The following is a 23,658-nucleotide window of genomic DNA, read 5'->3' as shown; positions in this document are numbered from 1 at the left end:
TCAGTCCATCAAGAAAATGCCTCAGCTTCTGGGCGGCATCCCCTGCTATCATGGGCACAAAGTGGCAGCCCCTGTCAAACTTGCGGATGAAATCCGCCACTGATAAATCCCCTTGTCGGAGGCCCATGAACTCTCTCGTCAGGCGGCCCCTGACGTCAGCTGGGAAATATTTCCCGAAGAACAACTCCCGAAATTTGGCCCACGTGAGAGTAGCCACATCCACAGCATGTGCGGCTCCCTCCCACCACAGGGACGCATCATCCCTCAGCATATAAATGGCACACCTAGCCCGGTCGCCATCTCTCATCTGGAGATAATCAAAATGTAGCTCCAGTGATCTAATCCATCCCTCTGCGACGAATGGATCAGTGGTACCTCCGAACTCCTTCGGGTTGAGCCTACGGAACTGCTCAAAGATATCAGTCTGCTGTCTAGGAGCGTGCTGGACCTGCTCCAACAATCTAGCCATACCCTCAAGAACTCGGGTAGCTGGGTCCCCTGGCGGTGGTGGTGGAGGCCCTCTACCACCCTCAGGGATATCATCCACTCTAACCATCCTGGGCCCACGTCTGGGAGGCATATCTGAATACAGTCCAATTAAAACGTAACCCATCATGCAATTAATCTAGTTTTGAAATTAATGGACATTACATTGTAACAACAGTTAAACATAAGAAGTAAATCATCATAATGCGTAAATCATGAAATCATGCAGGTGATAACGATCAATCAATTAAAACATTTATATCGTAAAAGCTTACAGACTTGAGGCTTTGAAGACTGAGCGGCAGAAGCTGGCGGCGGCACAACCCTATACAGGACCCAGGCTCTGATACCAACTGTAACGTCTACTCGCTTTAAAAAGTGCGGAAATATTTTTTTTTTTTTTTTGAAAGTAACATTTAAAAGTTATCATAATTAATTACCAATAAAATATACGTGGTAAAAGAAGTGAGTAAAATCCTACATCCAACAGAAAAATATAAACAGCAGATAAAATCGTCGTATCCTCTCCAAAACATAAAACCATAATGTGCGGAAAAACCATAGGTCCTCGGGTCGTGTCGCCCACCAGGTCCGCTGACTCAGAGTCCAGCACCTCCAGTCTCCTCAACATCGAACTCACCTGCATCACACACGCCTAGTGAGTCTAAAGACTCAACACGCCTGCACCAGTAATAACAAGTACATATACGTAGCACACAGCAGTGAAAAATATCATACTCAACATAACTTTCATGAACTTAAAAGTGTAACGTAAACGTGTCGTATGAAATCATGTCATGTCGTATCATCATATACATGTCAAAAAGCTCATCGTGTCACCATGAACTCAAACATTTTATTTTTATTGAATTCAGTTCATTAGTTGTGACTTTCGTATCAGCTCTATCGTATCAGCTCTATCGATGGATCCATCTATAAAACCGTGGTACCCGGCGGCAGGGGACATCAGCGACAGCATTACCCGCCCACTGAGCCCGGGCCTCAGCTCATCATATCTCATGTCATCGTATACATATACATCGTCAGTCACAACCAAATCTCATCCTTCAAAATTAACATCATAATCATCACTTAATAAAATTGTGCATAAACGTAACTTTTTCCTTAAAACCAGGCATGCAACGTTTTTATCATAATTGCGTAAAAATCATAAACATGATGCATGAATATTTAAAATATCATGAATTTGTGCTCAGGGCGCTGCCAGGACAAATTCTCACCCCGGGTGCAAAATTTCCATTTTGCCCCTGGAAACCCAAAAATTATCATTTCACCCCTGGACCTCTAAAATTTACCCGAAGCTTACCAAAATCCTTAAAATATCTCAAAACATTTTTAAAAGTATTCCTAGACATAAACTCGAACCAAATATCACAACTTATCTAATTCGTGTTAAAACTCGGATCGAAGTTCCGATTTTTAATCCGAATCAATCCAAAATTTACTCAAATCTTCTACAACTATAACCATATTTTAAAACACTAACTAGGTCATAAAACAACATCATTAGGCTCCCCAAATACATGGCTAAAAAATTCTAGAACATGCCAAACTCTCGGTCCCCTCATAACCCACCACCTCATGCACACATTCTCCTCAAAAACTCACGCCTCAAGCCATGATTTTCGTTCCAGCCTTGAACCAGCCCATCTTAGACCACACTAAGACCCTATTGTACACGTTGAAACCACGGCTAACTCCCATGCAAACTTACACTAACAGAACCGCTAGCTAGCACTTGCCAAGACTCTACCCGAGCTTTCATCTCGATGGTGTGCGGCTGGGCTTCAGTTGGTTCCAGCGGTGGTTGGGCTTCCCTGAGTCGTGTCTCAGACCCACCGAGGTCTGGTCCAAGCCCCGGTTCAGCCCCTGCACCGATCGTTCCAACCCAACAAGCCACAGCCCCAACGAGCAACTTCCAAAAACTCTCGATGTAGCCTCTTCCAGCGTCTGTAATGCTCCCAAAAACTCTAAGTGAAACCCATATCAGAACCTTAATAGCTCGTACCAGCAACCCCTTGCACATATCATCAAACCGTGAATGGTTAAACAATAATAGAATAAATGACGAGTAAAAAAAGAAGGAAGAAACCGAACGAATTCCATGTTGTACGAACTAAAACACATAACAGTAATATTTAACATGCGGGATGCAGAAATAATGGAAACAAACGTGCCTGATGTTTGCTTAAGGAAAAAAACGATCGAGGATCCAACAACCAAATGAAGAAAATCTTTGTTTCAAGAGAAAATACTTCACCGAATTGTTGTAGCAGCAAATCAGGAGGATGAATGTGAGTGGAGGGGGTGGGCGGCTGTTGAAGAGTGGTTAGGTTAGTGGGGAGTTTAGAGAATTACTTAGGCGTTAATTATATAGATATAAATAGAGATTAAGTAAATGGGTTTTATTAATTGGTATATAAAAGTTTAAATATATATATATATATATGTATATATATGTATATATATATATAGACACACGTTAATTATATAGATATAAATAAAGATTAAGTAAATGAGATTAAGTAAATGGGATACGTTAATTATATAGATATAAATAAAGATTAAGTAAATGGGTCTTATTAATTGGTATATAAAAGTTTATATATATATATATATATATATATATATATATATATATATATATATATATATATATCCAAACACACTCCCGAAAAATATTTCGTGTTTGAAATACTTTGAAAATATTAGCCGAACCCACAAAAAGTCCCCCGATTCGATAAAATTTTCGTACCGTTAAAAATAAAATCATGCGTGTAAAAATACTCAATAAAATCTCATATTTGAAAAATACCCTTAAAACACCTTATATTAATTAATAAAAATAATTATTTTCCCGACAATTCCCCGGTATTCGTTCCTCGATCGAACGTAATACTATCATGCATGAATTATGCATAGAATGCATAAAAATAATTAAACACATAAATAAAAATAAGATCCTATATTGCATGCAGTCAGGTTACGTGAATCAAATTCTTGGACCTTACAGACACTCTCATGGATTTCTTTAATTCGGCCAATTTCCTCCTGGAGTTTGCCGTGCGTCTCCCGAACGGCCTTGGTTTGGGCATGAGCTCCCTTAGCCACCTTAGCCACCCGTTCATACCCATGTATTAACATCTGTAAGACCTGGAAATAAAAGAAGTCAGGAAAGTTTGTACCAAGGGAAAAGCCAAAATAATAAGACTTACAGAGAAAGTCTGGGATGCTCCTTCACTCGGAAGCGTGTTGGGTTGAACTCCCTGGAGGTGCGCTACCTCATCAGGGCGAAGGAGGCCTCGAATCATCCTTATTAAATCTGAACTGATAATATCCCCAAAAATATTGGGGAGAACCAAAAGCCTCTCAATAGAAGCACCTGTAGAAGAACCGGCGAAGGAAGGAGAATGAGTCATCTCCTCGGGCTCATCTTCCACCACTATTGTTTCCACTCCTGGCCCTGTCGTGGCTTTTCTCTTGCGATGATTCAGAGGGGTCGGATCTTCCTCCATACCCGAAGAAAGATGTCCCTCGCGGGAAGGAACAGCCTCCTCTTGGACCTTAAGCTCTGCTTCCCGAGCCTCAGCTGCCTCCCTGGCTCTGCGCTCTTCTGCTTCCTGGGCCTCAGCTGCCTCCCTGGCTCGACGTTCTTCCGCTTCCCCAGCCTCGGCTGCTTCCCTGGCTCGGCGTTTCTCCTGTTCTTGGGCCTCCCTAGCCTTTTTCTCCGCCCTAAGCCTCTTTTGCTCCGCCTTCCTCTTAGCGGCAGCCTCTTGGAAGCTCGCTCTGATCATATCTTCTTTGGCTACAACAGAGACAGAGTGAATCAAAAAAAAAAAATTAAATAGATTTATGGGAAAAATAAGAAGACCGAGAAAAGCAGTTTACCCGCCTGTGACCCGGATTGATCAAACTCATCAATAATCTGATCTACAGGGTCTTCAGGCCGGGACCCGATCCCATAATAAGCCAAATTATTCGACCCAATCAACACTGAGGATAAGAAGGACTGCTTTCCCAAAGCGTCCCAAGCATGGGTGAAAGGAGGGAGAAGCTTGAAATCTCGGGGAAATTCAGGTTGTCTTGGCATGGAAGGAAGAAATCCCAAAGCACAGGTTGGGAGAGTCGGAAATTGAAGGAAGAAAAATTTTGTTTTCCATCCCTTCAAAGAGGAAGGGATGTCGGTTAAAAACCGATAATGCATCCGGGCCATGAAAGAGAAAACCCCATCATTGAATCGGCAAGAATAGAAAGAATGGAAGATGGAGGAGTTAATGGGAATAAGCTTCATACGGAACAAGACGAAGGTAGATGCCATAATACGAAAGGCATTGGGATGAATATGATTAAGAGGGAGATTAAAAAATCGAGCAACTGCTTCAAAGAAGTGATGCACCGGGAAGCGGAGACCACTCTTAAGCTGCTCAATGAAGAAAGCCTGGTATCCAGGGGGAGGGGTGTCGGGGTGGTCGTTCGGTCCGGGAATTCTGATGTCATAAGAAGAGGGAATAGCTCCCAGAGACCGGATTTCTCCTAAACTACCCGGGCGAAGAGTAGAGGTCACCGTGGAAAACCAAAAGGGCCCTGTTATTTTATCTTTCCCCTTACTCGGAGAGCCTAGGGGTCGGGAGGAAGACGCTTTAGCAACCTTCTGGGGAAGGGGTCGAGAAGAAACAGTAGGAACACCCCTTGGAATTTGAACAGATTGCTCGGAAGGGGTAGGGGAATTATCCTCCGATCGACCTCTAACATTCTTACCGGAAGTAGAAGAGGTAGAGTTGGACATGATGGAAAAAAGTGTAAATAAAATGCGAGAAAAGAATAACTTACTGAAAAGAAGCAAAAATGGTGGTGGGTAGCCGGAGAGGTTGCCGGAAAGATCTACGTAACGAAGAGGCTTGAAAGAAGAATTCGACAGAGCTTCGCTGCGAAGTGAATTTGCAAATGATTTTTGGGAAACTGACGAACTGCTATATATAGGGGAAAATGAGATCTATACCGTCGATCCAAGATTGATTGGACGGGTTAGATTAGCTTTGGGAATCGAGCGGCATGATTAAGCGAGAAATTTGAAAAGACAGATGCGGGAATCGAGGCGTCATGATTATTTAAATAGCAGGGAATGTGTACAGGTTCTGACAGCATGTCAGTAGAGGATTGATCCTTACGACTGCACATCGATTACCCGGGGGGTACAAATCAGAAAAGAATCTCCAAGACCGGGGGATATGACGACCCGGCCTGAGAAAAATAGCTCTTGCCACCTTATCCGACGACTTGAGAAGATAAGGCCCCGGCATTCTACGGCAGGTTTTAAGCTAATGTGTCCAATTTTTTCGACTATTAATTATTATTAGATCCATTCGTGTTGATCCACTTGCAGAAAATCAAAAAGACACGAGAAGCAATAATTGAATATTTTATTAAGGAAATGGCCGACGTCGTGTTACAGATATTTCAGAAGCCACTCGGCCTTTCCATTCATCCATCCAGTCGGTAACCTCTTGGATGTGAAGATTGGCGAAGGAGTCGGTGTTCGAAATCTTATTTAGGTGACGCCATTCTTTCCACAACATGGCATGTAGCAGGTTCTGGTCAGTCAACAACTCTTCAATACGAGCTACCCCCAGCTCCCGTTTGTATTTCCTCATTACCAGCCTCTGAGAGCGGGTGAGGACCGTACCGTTCATGTGTAGAAGGCCGATGAACTGAAGTTTATGCCAAGTACATATGACCTTGGCTAGGATGTACTCGTCGACAGTCCTTTTAAAGTTCTCCACATATGGGCGCAACCCGGCTGGTATCTGATTTTGTGCACCAACGGAGGAGATGGCACTGCTACAGGTACTGGAATCGCTTGAGCTCAACATTGTCCTGCTAGTGACGATGCATCTTGTCCACATTCTTATTTATAGAAGAAAGAGGGGGAAGTCATTTAATACGAAAGAATTCAAAAGGCCTAGAGTTAATCAAAGCATATTGTCATTTATTTGGAGAGAGAATTTCTCAAATCCACTAAAATACATACACGCGGATGATCAATAAATGCCTCGGAAGTCGCATCGGGAAGGTAAAGGGGTGTGTGCAGTTATCGAAGCGTCTCAGAATATGAAAAGTTTTCAGCTAAGGATTAATGACCATTCGTGCATAACTATGACTGCCGTGACTCGAAAGATTAAAAGTCTGGACGTCTCGGAAGTGCGAAGACCCGGCGTGATGTTCTGGACCCGGGGTATTAGAGCTGGTCGTCAATCATTTCAGTTATTAATTAGGCATTTTACTCAATTTAGTAGTGTGCATGCCATAATGGACATTAGACCCGGGCTCCAAAAGTAAAGAATGGAGACGAAAAGTATAAATTTTATTTAAGAGTATTTCTGCGGATTACATTAAAGTATTCTTCCTCTACAAAGAGTGTCCACATGGTCCTCCATTTTCTTAACTCTCTGGTGGACATCTTGAGAAAGCTATCGGAGCCCGTGATGGTCGATAGGATCTTCCTCTCCTTGAACAGCATCAGTTGGTATACATAGTCGCCTTTGAAAATGTTCACCCTCTCGGTCACATTCAAGCGATCCCGGTACTTCTCCATCTTTACCACCAGTCTCGAAGCAGTAGCTTCCCCGGCTTCGTAAAGAAGTTGTAATTTCTGGAGTTTTTCCCAGTAGCAAATAATCTTCTGGAACACTTCGTCTTCTATCTCAGCTTTTCTCTTCTCAGAATATTCGTGCGAAACTTCCTCCGTGACAAGAGCCTTCGGGATGCTTGAACTCGCCATATTGATTCTTCTAGTAGTAGGCTAATTGATGGAATATAGTGGAAAGATGCTGTTATATACAGGAGTGGGGGGTTAGTCGCAACCGTTGATCTCTTAATACGTGGACGGTTAAAAGGAGTGTTGGAAGTTGTGCCCTACAGTTGAAAAGACGTGCACAGATATTGGAATATTACGATAAATCATCCTCGAGAACATAAAACGCTTTGGATAAGGTTGCAGTATAAGACATGTCTCAGCAGCGTACAAGTGTCAGTACAAGTACAGTCAGTATGATAAAATGACTTTCCTGACCAGGCGTATGGGACTAATCGGGACAGCGAGTAGACTCTAGCCCGACTATTTAAGGGGGGAGTGGTGATACCCCGATATTTCCCGAAACGTTGATAGGACCCGGGATCTCTCGGGTCATGTGGCAGGCCCATGAGCGGCGCCCGGGTCAGGGCAGAACATTGCCAAAGTTGAATGCAGGAGCAAACACTCGTATCCTGGGTCATGGGTCGCTCAGGGCGTAACGCCAGAGTTCTGACAAGACTACCCGGGAAGTTTTCTCCTCTGTCACCTCGATGCGGGGGGAGCATTTAATGGCGTTGACTTAATAAATTGCATATCCAGCCGACCTATCCCTGGTTAATATTAATGGTTGACAGGACAGACGAGATAGAACTAGCATGTGATTTGACATGTCAGAATAATAGGGTACAATCAGCCACCCTACTACATTTAATGCCCACACACAAAAAACGAGGTCATCATTACTTCTTCTACTATAAATACCAGGTTTTTATCCGCATTTAATACACTCACACTCATTGACATTTAATACTCCCATTTATTACACCAATCAACACAGCCCCCACTGGGCTACATTGGTTTTCTTGCTTAAGTACTCTGCTGACTTAAGCATCGGAGTGGTCACGCCGGACACCCCTCCGACGCCCATTCACGAGTTCCTTTCCTTGTCTACAGGTCACAGCGGAAGCCATATTGCAGAGATATATCTTCATCACAGATATAGTTCTCGCTCAGTTTCCTTCATTATAAATTTTTGATAGTTTACCCGGCAGAGTTCTCGACCCGACTCGACCATTTCGCCCGGGTGGCATCATCCACTGTTATGATCAAAGCGTCGTGCACCTCTCAAAACATCCAATATTGTTAGAAGTAGTAGCGCTTTTGTATGGAGTAGTAGCGCTTTTGTATTGGGATAGAGTTAATACATTGACCAACATAAATAGTAGGAGTTAGTTAGTCAAATGCAATTCAATTAATTTTCTGTTCTTGTACAGATACACAGCAGCTTTGAGTTCTGATTTATCAATCGATGAGCTTCCATTCTCTAATATGGTATCAGAGCATTATTTTGAGCTCCTTTCGATCTTCTATTTCTTAATCGATCTTCAATTCGTTGATCGATCTTCAATTCGCTTTGAATCATTCACTCCACATCTCGATCTGTTCATTTTTCTTTCGACGATGGTGAAAGGAGGTGGTCAAGCGATTAACAACAATACAAATTATGCTTCCGCGAATCGCATTCTTGCTGAGGATTCGAGCAATCCATATTTTCTGCAAAATGGAGATCATCCAGGTCTTGTGCTTGTATCTCATCCTTTATCAGGTTCGAATTACAACACCTAGAGCAGAGCTATGGCCATGGCCTTAACCGCTAAAAATAAACTTGGATTTGTGGATAATGTTGTGCTTCGCCCTTCGCCTGACGATCTCTTGTATGGTGCTTGGGTTCGTTGTAACAGCATGGTAACCTCGTGGATTTTGAATGTTGTTACTCGTGAAATCGCCGATAGTCTCATATACATGTCAACTTGTAATGAAGTTTGGCTTGATCTGCGTGATCGGTTCCAACAAAGTAATGCGCCGAGAATTTATCAGATTAAGAAATTGCTTAGTGCTCTTAGTCAAGGATCTCTGAGTGTTGGTTCCTATTATACAAAGTTGCGAACACTTTGGGATGAGTTAATGATTACTAGCCTATTTCAGTTTGCAGTTGTGGCTCAATGAAAGAATGGGTGAATTATCACAGCCAAGAATGTGTTATGCAATTTCTGATGGGGCTAAATGATTCTTATGCACAAGTACGAGCACAGATCTTATTAGTCGACCCTCTCCCTGGTATTGCCAAGGTGTTTTCTCTAGTGGCTCAGGAGGAGAGACAACGGTCTATAACATCTGGTAATGTCAAATTAGACATCGATGCTTCACCTATGTCCAATGCGTCCACTGCCGTAGGAACCGTGAAAAAGTTCATGAATTCCAAAGTATAAAATGATAAAGTTTGCACTTATTGCAACTACACCAATCACACAGTGGATAAGTGTTACAAGCTACATGGCTTTCCTCCTGGACATCCCAAAGAAAATCATCTTTCGGGAAAGCACAAGCATATACAAATTATGCTTCTTCTGCTTCCTCAGAGGTTGCTCCGACTGTATCTGTGGACTCTCTCACTCATGGTCAATGTAATCAGCTTATAGAGTTTTTAAGCTCCAAAATTCAAACAATGAGTAACCCCACAATGGAACACCAACAGCAAGAGTCATCAGTGTCCTGCTTCAATGGTATTTTCTCTTTATTCGATTCTTTCCCTGCCTTTCAACCCTTGGATTGGGTAAGAGACACAGGAGCCACACATCATATATGTTGTTCCATGTCTCTTTTTACTACATTTAGGCCAATCAATTCCAAAGTGATTCTTCCAAATAATTTTTCAATAAATGTTGCCTGCATTGGTTCGGTTCAGTTGACCAGTGACCTCACTCTTCATGATGTTTTATATGTGCCACAATTTAAATTCAATTTACTCTCAATTACTTCCCTCACTAAATCTCTTTCATGTTCAGTTAGTTTCTTCTCTGATGTTTGTAAAATCCAGGATATCAACCGAGTCAAGATGATTGGGAGGGTAAGCGTGTTGGAAATCTATATGTGCTGAGCAAGTTGGGAAATACTTCTTCTCCAGTTGTTTGTACTGCCTCTGTTGATCTTACACATATATGGCACTTTTGTATGGGACACCCTTCTTTTGTCAAACTTTCTAGCTTAAGTACACACTTGGGTTCTTCTTTTGTAAAGCAATCACATGCACCTTGTTCCATTTGCCATCTATCAAAGCAAAAACGTTTGCCTTTTGTTTCTCAGAATAACTTGTGTGATGTTCCTTTCAAGCTTTTACATATAGATGTTTGGGGCCCTTTTAGTCCTATTTCGGTTGAAGGTCATAAGTATTTCTTGACCATAGTGGATGAGCACACTTGTTTCACTTGGACATACATGTTGAAAGCAAAGTGTGACGTCCAAACGATATTTCCAATTTTTTATCAAATGATATATACTCAATTTGGTATCAAAATTAAAGGGGTCCGAAGTGATAATGCCCCAGAACTCAACTTCACAGATTTCTTTCATCAAAAGGGCATTGTTCGTTCCACTCTTGTGTTGAAAGACCACAACAAAATTCTGTGGTTGAGCGCAAACACCAACATATCTTGAATGTGGCTCGTGCCCTTCTTTTCCAATCTCATGTTCCAAAAGCTTATTGGCCAGATTGTGTCCTTACCGCTGTCTACTTGATTAATCGTACTCCATCGACTTTACTTGCCAATAAGTCACCATTCGAGCTGTTGCATCATAAATCTCCTTCTTATTCCCACCTGAAAGTTTTTGGATGTTTATGCTTTGCCTCCACTCTTCCATCCTCTCGAGATAAGTTTTCTTCTCGAGCTATCAAGTCTGTATTCCTGGGTTATCCACCGGGTTACAAAGGCTATAAACTCTTAAACATGGAGACTAATGAATTGTTTGTCTCACGGGATGTCATCTTTCATGAACTTTCCTTTCCTTTCAAAGACATTTCATCCTTTGCTGATCATTCTTTTATTTTTTCTGATGGTGTCATACCAGTTCATGATTCTATCACACCCATTCCTAATGACTTGCTCAAGCACACTAGGTCCAATCGTCCTATTCATCCTCCAAATCATCTTCGTGATTATCATTGTTTCACTATTGCATCCCAACCTTCTTCCACGACAGCACACCCTTTGGCTTCATATCTCAGTTCCAGCAGACTTTCATCTTCTTTTTCTGTTCTTGTCAACAATATATCCTCCATCATTGAACCAGAACACTACTCTCAAGCTGTTGCTATTCCTGCATGGAGACAAGCCATGGCAGATGAAATCAGTGCTTTAGAAGCCAACAACACCTGGTGAGTCATCACTTTACCCCCGAGCAAATCTGTTATTGGCTGCCGTTGTGTATATAAAGCCAAATTCTCTGCCGATGGTTCTCTGCAGCGATACAAGGCATGCTTAGTTGCCAAAGGATATACGCAACAAGAGGGTATTGACTACCTTGAAACATTCTCTCCGGTAGCTAAGCTTGTAACTGTTAAGATCTTGTTAGCTTTGGCTGCTGCCCAAGGTTGGTATTTAATCCAACTCGACGTTAACAATGCTTTCCTTCATGGCGATCTCTCGGAAGAGGTCTACATGTCTCTGCCCCAAGGGTATTGCAGAGAGGGGGAGACTCTACCACCAAATGCTCTGTGTAAACTCCACAAGTCGCTATATGGCTTGAAACAAGCATCGCGCCAATGGTTTGCTAAATTTTCTACTGCACTGTTAGATATTGGTTTCATACAGTCCCATGCTGATAATTCATTATTTCTTCAGACACGAGGAAATATCTTTGTTGCTTTATTAGTTTACGTTGACGATATTGTTGTTGCCACCAATTGCGAGAAAGAAGCAAATGAATTGAAAACATACCTTGACAGCAAGTTTCGGCTGAAAGACTTGGGAGAATTGAAATATTTTTTAGGAATAGAAGTGGCTAGATCAAAATGCGGCATTTCCATTTGCCAAAGAAACTATGCAGTGAAATTACTTACAGAAGCTGGTCTTCTTGTATGTAAGCCGAGGTCCACACCCATGGATGCTAACACCAAACTTTCTATTGATGATGGGAAGTTGCTTTCTGATCCTCTTGCATATAGGAGACTAATTGGACGTTTAATATATCTCACGATTACTTGTCCTGACTTGACTTATGTTGTGAACAAACTAAGTCAATACGTTTCTAAACCACGCTCCTCGCATATGGAAGCAGCATTGAATGTCTTGAGGTATATAAAAGGAACAATTGGGTAGGACCTGCTCTACAAGAATGTATCTGATCTGAAACTCAAGTTCTGTTCAGATACTGATTGGGGCTCATGCTTGGACACACGAAGATCAGTTACAGGTTTTTGTGTATTCCTTGGTGAGTCTATGATATCTTGGCGATCAAAGAAACAACCAACAGTCTCAAGATCATCTGCTGAAGCAGAATATAGAGCTATGGCAGCGGCTACTTGTGAGGTTATGTGGATCAGAACATTACTTAAAGATCTAGCAGTTGAAACCAATGAGCCATCAGTGTTGTTTTGTGATAGCCAAGCTGCTATACATATTGGATCAAATGCTGTCTTTCACGAGAGGACTAAGCACATCGACATTGATTGTCATATCGTACGTGAGCAAGTGCAAGCAAGGGTTATTAAACTGATGCACGTTTCTTCAGAATTGCAGCTGGCAGATTTGTTTACAAAGCCATTGCTCCCCTCGCGTTTTAAAGATCTCCTAGTCAAGATGGGAGTGCATAACATCCACTCACATCTTGAGGGGGAGTGTTAGAAGTAGTAGCGCTTTTGTATGGAGTAGTAGCGCTTTTGTATTGGGATAGAGTTAATACATTGACCAATATAAATAGTAGGAGTTAGTTAGTCAAATGCAATTCAATTCATTTTCTGTTCTTGTACAGATACACAGCAGCTTTGAGTTCTGCTTTATCAATCGATGAGCTTCCATTCTCTAATAAATATTTCATGAAAGATCCAAACAAAGACGCGAGAGTGCACTTTGTAAGAGATGTGGTACGTTAAATCTGAAGATGTGGCCATGGTACCAATTATCCATCTGACGTTTACAAAGGTGGTGTCAAGTTACAAGTTTTAACATTGTCTCGAGCTGGTAAATGTCACCAGTATAGAGAGAAATGACCGACGATTTCGATTGGAAATAAATTTAATAAGCGGAATAGGTCAAGTTATAGTGAATGGATGATGAGTTCAAGTATCGATCTATAAAGACTAATATTTAATTATTAGAATTTTTATTACTTAATTTAAGGCAACACAAAATAAATACAAAGATGATGTGTGAATTATTAATATAAGCAATTAAATAAAATAATTGTAATTAAAAACGACGAATTCAACGATCAATGATAGATTCAACTTCAAATAAAAAACTAAGATACTCAACGGTATCAAACTCTACTATGTTGACACGTGTTAAAATTCAATTAATTATTTAATTCTTGGCAATCACGGTGAAATCCTCAATTTTATTTATTAGACGATTCCTAGATTTAATAAAACTATTTAAATCTACAGTCTAATTATTTCTAATTGAATTTAATTAGATCTAAACGCATTAAATTTTCGTGGAATTTCAGTTTTCACCTAAAACCCCACACTGAAACCGAATCCTATTTCTATTCAGTTTAACCATGTGTTGATGACGTTTTTGTTGTTATATTTAATCAATCATCTTCCGATTCGTGATTAATGTAAATAGTTGATCAGTCTATTAACAAGAAATATTAAACTAACATCAATCAATAACTAAAATCAAGAAAAATAATATATTGAAAATAAACCAAATATCAAATAAAGTATTATTAGGTCCTATCGTGGTTCTAGTCTAAATAAAATTATTCAATGAATTCAAAGCAAAAGTGAAACTCAGATTTAATTTCATAGAAGAAAACAAAATAAGTGTGTTGAGAAATTCCTTATGTTTCTGCCTTTTGTTTTCCTCTCTTCAATTATGCTCTTCCGTCTTCTCTTCCTTCCTCTATTTTCACTTCTCCTCTCCTCTTTTCTTTATGTGACTAACCTCGCCTCCTCCTTTCCTTTCTCTGTACTCTCTAAGATGCCTCTCTCTTCCGCCCTTCTCCTTACGTCTATGCCTTCTTCTCTCCTCCTTCCCCCTTTATGTCCTATTTTTTTTTTCTCTTTTTGGCGCCTCTTTTGTAAGTTTCTTTCACGTCTCTTTTTATCTCCACTTCATGGGCCTAATCCTCCAACTCCTTGAAGCCTATGTCAAGTTCAAAAATTATAGATAAAATTGTAGATATTTTATTTATCAAGATCTACACATAATTTCTTTCAAAACTTCAATATTTTCAAGTTAATAAAATATAAAATATTTTATTTCCTTTTTTTGGTATTTTGTTTCCTTTGAAATTTTGTGCAATCATCTTACCTCCCAAATTAGGTTTTTTTTCCTCTTTTATTCAAATATACAAATATTATAACATTAATTCAGATAAACACATAACTAGATATAATAATTACAGATAATCACAAATATTATAAAATAAAATTCTTAAAATCTCTATAAGATTTGTGCTTATAAACCAGCCGTCAATGATAGCTGAACAACTAGAGATTGTGCTATGAGGAGGGGATTGATTTGTGGATTATGTGACATCTAGTCAAAGGTTGCAATTTCGGGATATCAAAGTATGACTGTAATCTTCTAGAAATGCATCGGAAAGGATGGTCAGGGCTTGAAGAATGAAGAGTTGGTCTCAGGAGTGGTCATCATTTTAATATTGTTGACTAGTCTTAGTTTATTCTAAATGTCTTTGTTTAATTATAAATTGGTTTTCATGTACGTAAATTTAAGAAGAACAACAACAAAATATAAAAGTGTGTTGTAGCTACTCTCAATTTCCGCCAATAAAGTTCATATTTTCTCATATTTTATACGCTTCCGCACCAACAAATTTGGTGCCAGAGACATGTTATAAGAATTCCAAGTTTCATATAAAATTATAGGCCGTTTTTTTGAGAGATCCCAGAAACATTTATGAAGGTTACGTGCAAGATTCTCCTCTTTCACAAAGGTAGAATGACTTCCAATTTATTTGCCTACTCTCCAAGTCAAGTTCTTATTTTTGAATGTGATAGATTATGAAGAACTCGAAGAACCAAGCAACGATGATAGAGGACACACAAAATTTCAAAAAGAAGCTTGGGAGATATTGAAGCAAGAATTGCAAAGCACAGAGAAGACAATTGCATTGAAGCTCCAATACTTGTGGAAGATTTTGATAATTTAAAAATGGAAGAACGAGAGACGGTGCAAGATTTTTCTTCATGAGTCTCGAATATTCAACCAAATAAAAAGTAGAGGAGGCAAGATTAAAGAAAATGGTTGTTGAAAAAATTCTTCGAAGTCTTCCTCCTAAATTCGATCATACCGCTGTCGCGATTGAAGAATCTAAAGTCTTGCCAAAAGTGACCATTTATGAATTGACAAGTTCATTTCTTTCACACGAGCAAAGAATTAACTGTTTGAATAATCCATCAATGGATCAAGCCTTCCAATTATTGTTTAAAATCAAAGTAACATCTCCAATAGCAGTTGCAGCAACCCTTGCTCTATTCCCTAATCTTATAAATATCTCGCCATCTCTAAATATCATGCTCCTTGTCATCACCTGTAAATCATTGCATAGATGAGAACCACATCCGGTGTCCAATACCTAAGAAGAGAAATTAATTGAGACATTTACTCCAATGTAAAACATATCATGGCCAGAACGCTTCTGGGCAAGAAACTTTGTGCAGTTACGCCTCCAATATCAAGGCTTATTTTAGTAGAAACAAATATGTTTTAACTTTTCGGGCTTTGTGGACCCCGGAATATGCTTCTTCCCTCTATTTTGAGCTCCCTTTTTCGTACCGGACAACGAGCTCACTAGAACAACATGCTTTTCCTTTTTTATTATGGCCTCATTGGTAGTAAGCATGTTGACCAACTCTTCAAGATTGGCCTCCAGCTTGTTCATATTAAAATTGACCACGAATCCATCGAACGAGGAGGGCAGTGGCAGCGAGAGAATATCAATCGAGAGCGCACTAGGAATAACCACGTCGATTCCCACCAACTTCTCAATGAGCCCAATCATCCTAACATCCATGCTCATGGACCGAGATCCTATCTCACAGACGAGTAGTCATGAGTTCTTTAACAGTAACATGTCTTTCTGAGCGAGTTTGTACACTATAGATTTCTTTCTGATTAATGTGAATGTCAGGAGCATTCACCGCCTCCTCGAACCTTTTCTGAAGTTCATTTGACATAGAGGATAACATGTAGCTTTTAGCTTGAAGATCATGGTCGTACCATTTCTCTAGCTTAGCCAATTCAGTCTCACTGACGTTCGAAAGTGCTTCTTTCGGTGGCTTCTTATCAAGCACATACACAATCCTTTCCGAGTTCATAACAATCCATCGAACGAGGAGGGCAGTGGCAGCGAGAGAATATCAATCGAGAGCGCACTAGGAATAACCACGTCGATTCCCACCAACTTCTTAATGAGCCCAATCATCCTAACATCCATGCTCATGGACCGAGATCCTATCTCACAGACGAGTAGTCATGAGTTCTTTAATAGTAACATGTCTTTCTGAGCGAGTTTGTACACTATAGATTTCTTTCTGATTAATGTGAATGTCAGGAGCATTCACCGCCTCCTCGAACCTTTTCTGAAGTTCATTTGACATAGAGGATAACATGTAGCTTTTAGCTTGAAGATCATGGTCATACCATTTCTCTAGCTTAGCCAATTCAGTCTCACTGACGTTCGAAAGTGCTTCTTTCGGTGGCTTCTTATCAAGCACATACACAATCCTTTCCGAGTTCATAACAATCCATCGAACGAGGAGGGCAGTGGCAGCGAGAGAATATCAATCGAGAGCGCACTAGGAATAACCACGTCGATTCCCACCAACTTCTTAATGAGCCCAATCATCCTAACATCCATGCTCATGGACCGAGATCCTATCTCACAGACGAGTAGTCATGAGTTCTTTAATAGTAACATGTCTTTCTGAGCGAGTTTGTACACTATAGATTTCTTTCTGATTAATGTGAATGTCAGGAGCATTCACCGCCTCCTCGAACCTTTTCTGAAGTTCATTTGACATAGAGGATAACATGTAGCTTTTAGCTTGAAGATCATGGTCATACCATTTCTCTAGCTTAGCCAATTCAGTCTCACTGACGTTCGAAAGTGCTTCTTTCGGTGGCTTCTTATCAAGCACATACACAATCCTTTCCGAGTTCATAACAATCCATCGAACGAGGAGGGCAGTGGCAGCGAGAGAATATCAATCGAGAGCGCACTAGGAATAACCACGTCGATTCCCACCAACTTCTTAATGAGCCCAATCATCCTAACATCCATGCTCATGGACCGAGATCCTATCTCACAGACGAGTAGTCATGAGTTCTTTAATAGTAACATGTCTTTCTGAGCGAGTTTGTACACTATAGATTTCTTTCTGATTAATGTGAATGTCAGGAGCATTCACCGCCTCCTCGAACCTTTTCTGAAGTTCATTTGACATAGAGGATAACATGTAGCTTTTAGCTTGAAGATCATGGTCATACCATTTCTCTAGCTTAGCCAATTCAATCTCACTGACGTTCGAAAGTGCTTCTTTCGGTGGCTTCTTATCAAGCACATACACAATCCTTTCCGAGTTCATAACAATCTTAAAATTTTGAAACCAGTCATTATAGTTAGGGCCAGTCAACTTGTTTTGATCAATAATTATTGAAAGCGGGTTACGAAACGTCATCGTAAATATACTAAAATCGATAACAGATAATGGTTATTGATTATTTTAAAATAATTTTAAGATATAAAATATGGACTTTTATTTTATAAATTTTCCTCCAACTATTTTGACATTTCCACAATCATCTGATAAAAAAAAGGGAATCGTACTTTCTTAGTGGACACATAGAGCCCAATAAGACAATATGATTCCGAATAATATCAGTCAATTATAATTTCTAAAAGTATAATCCAATTCCATCCCTATGCAACTTCTCCGTGTTTCGCCTCATATTTAATAAGCACCCAATAATATGACGACGTTTATTTTTATGTGTCAAACCAACCCATCAGTATCCAATTTTAGTGAATGGTCTCGATGAATTCCCTCAATAATATGAGCCGAAGTCATGTGAGTTTCACTCAATTCACATCACATGTCCGGTGGAAGTCACAGCTTTCACGCGTCCAACTCTCCCCAATAATATGAGCCACATACTGACCATGTGTAGCGTATATCATTCAACAATGGTTGACGGAAGGCAAGAATAAATTAATCTATTTAAATTTTTACTTTTGCGGTTTGATATAAATTTTGAATCTTATTCAAAACAAGAGATTTTAATTTTAAAATTGTCTCATCATTTTAATTTAAAATCGCATGCTGCGAGATCGTATATTTTCCAGATTCATGTAACTAGTTATTTAATAATATACATACATGTATACTACTGTATATCTCATGTATATCATAATATGACATAAAAATTAATAAGGATGATTAGTCACCAACACTATTAGATCCATGTGAGCCAGACATGGATCCAGGCTCATAACCTAGGTGAATGCATGGATGCAAATGGAATTTATTACAAGAGTTTTAAATATTTTACATGTCTTCATCTTGTGCATCAGGCCGACCATCTTCCTCTTGATCTCCCAATATTCTAATAATTACATTTGAATAGCCATAAAACATAAGAGATACATCTCATGGGATGGAACATGCCATAAACCAGGCTCACTTTAATAATATCAAATATTAACAAAATGAATAAAACAATAAATTATTCTAACATACACCTATCACATTGATCAACGATATCAATCATCTTTCATGCATTTAATATCAACTATTAACATCAATTAATTAAATAAATTTAATTAACCAATTAAATCATGCATCTAGTAATTTTATTACTAACCAACAAATAACTTAAATAAACACATTTTATTTAATTTTCAATTTATTCAACAGTAATTTATTTCTTATAAAACTTTTTTTTAGCATAAATAATTAAAATCATAATCTTACAAGAAAATTATTGATTTACCAAAATTTGATTTTTAAGGAAAAATTTAACAAATTTTCAAAAAATATCAATTTTATCCAAAATTTATAAATCGGAAAATCGCACCATTGCCTGGAAAATTCAAGCCAATGACATAGCACAGTGCCTGAGGTGATCCTGGGGGTGCCCGTGTTACCCGATCTTATCAGGAACTGGTGGGCACAATGTGCGCGCAGGTGGCAGCACGATCGCTGCGTCGCGCTGCACATCGCAATGTGCACGCACGGTGACTTCCCGAGCTGTTCCGGGAAGTTCAACTATTTTTTTTGTTTTAGGATTAAAATCAAAATTTAATGGTGTATCAATTTTCTGAGAAAATTTTTTCGTGTTGTTAGAAATAAAAAATCAACATGAAACTTAAACCATAAAATATAGAGAACTCGGCTCTGATAACACTGTTGGGAATCGGTTTTTTGGTGTCCAAAACACAACGAAAATTTTAAAACTTTTAATCTGACGTTCAAATAACGTCTTTGGATACTCATATGATTTGGAAAAAAAAAAACATTCATAGGGCATTTATAAATATACATTTAGTAAATAATCACTTGGCACCAAATATTCCGAAATTGGCGGAGATGGCTCTTGTAGTATTCTCTACGGACGATCTTCTTGATGCTTTTCTTCTATTCTCCAACCAAGTCCACGACTGGAATATTTTTTCCTCTTCTAAATTGTACTAGAAAATTTAGAAGAGATTTAACGATGAGATCAAAAATTAAGTTGAAGCTCGAACCCTAAACTTTTTTTAAGGTGTCCAAAATTTGAGAGTTTTTTTTTTGGGAGGGGGGGCTGTGTTTTCCGAAAATCTTAATCACTGGAGGCTAGGGTTTTGTGGTTATATCAAAATCTATTAAGAACTTTAATTATTTAGCATGTTGGAGTTATACTCTTACATGTCCATTATACATACTTCCGTTACATTTAATATTTCATAAACTCAACATTTGATTTTAATAATTTAAACACTTAATTTTTTATAAATTCAACTCCTTAATTTATTCTCTCTAAATTTTAATTATCATAAATTCAACTTCTTGAATTTACTATCTCATAATTTTATATAAATTCAACTCTTCGAATTTATTTTCTCAACGGGAACAAATGATCTAATACTTGTGTGACCCACAATAGCTCAGGGATACAGCTGGGTGTGAGTTCACAAATCTTTGTGATTAGGACATTGTCTTTTATTTGAGCTTACTCTTATTTGCTGCATTCTAATTATCAACATTTGATCATTAGAATGTTAGAAATAATTTTCTGGTTAAATCCATCGAATCATAGTAAGAACGTCTAGTATCATCGTCCCATGATTCCCTAGGTATCAATGATAATGCCTGTAAGAACCAATCGCTTATAATTAACGTACAGTACGATCTCTTCATTTCACATATCTCGTTTGAATCTGCAACCATTGGTTCATCGAAGGTTGCATATTAAATTTGATGGCTATGTGATAGATTCATGAAATATTCATAGTGTCATCGCATGTACAACTGGAGAACCCTTGTCCTTAAAGTACATCTTACAGTCTCGCCAAAGATTTCATGCATTACTATTTCGTTATATCACATAAGATATCCACACAGTAGGTGAGCGGTGAATTCCTGACTACAATACATTGGTTCCTACACATGTCGCAATTACACCCAACATGGCAACCTTGTGACCCTCGCGGAGTCGTTAACGAGTCAAAGACACAATTCTAGTATGTAGAACCTCAGTGTTGTCCCGAGTCGTAAGGACTAAGGATGTACAATCATAACCACAGACTTTTTCTCTCGATTAAGAATAACCAATTGAAAAGTTCGAGGGAAGATTGTTTGGTACAATCATGATATAATTACTTATCGGCATGATTGGATATCTCTATACCCTTACCATGAAACACGGTACACAACATCACAGATGCTAGTCTCAAGCTCAATCGGCTTTTATCCTTGTTTTTAGGCGGCTGAATTGACTAGAAACAAATTTATATAGTGTTGACAAATGAGTTTCAAGATTGAAGTACGATTCATTTGCATTAAAGTATAATCAAGGTTTTTATCTATGTCGATTGCATATGTATACAAATAAAGTAAACTGAAACCATGTAATGTAAATTATTAAAATAAATATTGTTAACTACAACCGAGTCAATAAATTTTTTAGTCAATCGTTGAATTACAAAACATCTACTATAACATGGTAATGGAATGTTATCTTTAGGCTACGTTTGGTTGGAAGGATAGGATAAACTAATGATTAGTATGTAAATGATAAAGAAAATGATTGTGGTAGGATTGTAATATATGGTGTAAAATAATATTATTTTTGGTACGATTTTTAAGTGTAGGATAATTTTGAATTTTTTGATTAAAAGACAAAATTGCCCTTTCCCTTCGCGGCGGCGGTCGGCCGGAAACAGCTGACGGGGGCAGCGGCCTGAAACGGCCGGCTGGAAAAATCGGCTGGCGCCGGCGCCCGCTGTCGGCCGGTGGTCGGACGGCGGCGGTCGTGGCGGCACGGCGGCGGTCAGTGACGGGAAGTGGTGGTGAGTTTGAATATAAGAGAAGGGTAAAATTAAAAAACTAGGAGGTATTAAGAGTGAGATAAATAATCCTACGAGTTATGAGGTATTATTTTAACCTACCTAATATAACCTAATCATTCATAGGAGGGATTGACTTGGTTTAATAAAAATCGAACCAAACGAGTGATTAGGTGAGTTTAAAAAAAATAAACCCACCTAATCAAGCAAACCAAACACTCCCTATCATGATTAAATTCGGGATTCGCTACCATGCCTATATATATTGCAATTAGCAATCCATTTTTAAATTTTCATTACCCCAAAACGATATTTATTTATTGGCAATTCGAGACAGTACTGCAAGATTGAGGTTGGCACGATTTCATGGAAAATTAATTTGGCCCTGGCCACCCCAGAATTAGAATACAAAATATATGTAAATGTATATATATATATATAAAGTCTTGGAGGAATCCTTGGAGGAATCCTCTGAGATCATAACATGAAGAACAGAGGCTCCTGGGAGAGGGAGGCTATGTCTACATCTAAGGCATGGGGATTCAGTGATCCAGATGTCAAACGCCAGAAACGAATAGCTTCGTACAAAGTGTACAGTATCCAAGGTAAATTTAAGGCTTCTGTCGGAAATGGGATTCGTTGGATGAAGAAAAAGTGCTCTTTAATCATCCATGGCTACTAGGATTCATCAGAGATTCTTTAATTTCACATGCATATATTATTTGATCGTTTGTATGATCAGATTCTAGTCTACTCGTACGCTTGTCTCTTTTTTAAACAATGAAATTTCGATATATAAATGTTGGTTGATTTGTCGGTGCAATCCCTACCTACCTACATACAGAATAACAGAAAAATGGAAATTTAATTTGGCTGCAGAAAACTAATTGCCATTAACAGTCATTAGTATTACATGAATCCCAACAAACGAAAAATGAATTACATGTATTGAAAGAACAAAACTAAAGGCAAGTCTGGGAATCTCGATAGATGTTTCTCCAATAGAAATTTTGAACCGTTGAATCACCTTTAATCAGCTATGATCAATCGATAATAAAACCACCTCAGAATCTGTGGATGATTATCGAAAACCACCTCAGAATCTGTGGATGAAGAAAGCAACCTCAAACTCGCCAAACATTTCTTTCACCTTCCCATGTTAATTCTTTCTCGCGGGATTGGTGGTGTTTTGAATTCGAATTTGCTCGTAAAACTTTGCAATAAACTCCTCAGCTTTGGCATCAATCATCTCGTCCCCACAGACGGCATCGAACACTTCATCGGGATCCTCTTCCTCCTCACCGTCGCTAGAGTCCATCAGATCCCGGAGGCTCACGGCGGAAGCATATTGGCTCATACTGGCTGAGGAAAACGGCGTGGCTGGAGACGCCGGAACAATCGTTTCCTCGTACATCTCTGGCCTCGTGGGTGTCCGATCCGACGCGACGGACGACGGTGGCGAAGGGACGCTTTCCTGCATATGCAAAGGGCGTATGGAACCCACAAGCTTCGTCCAATTGGCATTTGAGTCCTCATCGGGGATGGAATAATTTTTCGCCGCCTTCTCTTTCGGCCCTTTTCGTATCATGAACATGGCCGCTTTGAAGAGCCCAAACGCGCCGCTCTTTTTGTTGCCTTTTCCTGCATATGGCTCATCCGCGATGCTGACGATGACGTCATTTTCCGGTACACGATCCGTCATAGTTTTCCCCGCAAGAATCAAAATGCGGAGAAAGAGAAGGTGGCGCGAAACTGTTGGTGTCACCTCCTTTAATTATCACGAATTT

The 23,658-nt window shown here is 39.3% G+C and overlaps 2 protein-coding genes across 2 annotated transcripts; both read right to left on the bottom strand.

The window, feature by feature from the left end:
• Positions 1–17,630: 17,630 nt before the first annotated feature.
• LOC140821410 (uncharacterized) lies at positions 17,631–18,005 on the bottom strand. The gene has a single exon (XM_073181897.1). It carries the CDS (start codon positions 18,003–18,005, stop codon positions 17,631–17,633), a length of 375 nt encoding a protein of 124 aa, XP_073037998.1.
• Positions 18,006–22,768: 4,763 nt separating this feature from the next.
• On the bottom strand, positions 22,769–23,658 carry LOC140821416 (uncharacterized). Its single transcript, XM_073181903.1, has 2 exons — positions 22,967–23,658; positions 22,769–22,934 (listed from the first exon to the last, which is right to left on the bottom strand). Exon 1 carries the CDS (start codon positions 23,571–23,573, stop codon positions 23,031–23,033), a length of 543 nt encoding a protein of 180 aa, XP_073038004.1. The 5' UTR covers positions 23,574–23,658; the 3' UTR covers positions 22,769–22,934; positions 22,967–23,030.

The sequence above is a fragment of the Primulina eburnea genome, unplaced genomic scaffold (assembly GCF_022965805.1).
Source record: "Primulina eburnea isolate SZY01 unplaced genomic scaffold, ASM2296580v1 ctg564_ERROPOS167911, whole genome shotgun sequence".
Classification (NCBI taxonomy): Eukaryota; Viridiplantae; Streptophyta; class Magnoliopsida; order Lamiales; family Gesneriaceae; genus Primulina; species Primulina eburnea.
This window is presented reverse-complemented; position numbering and strand designations above follow the sequence as displayed.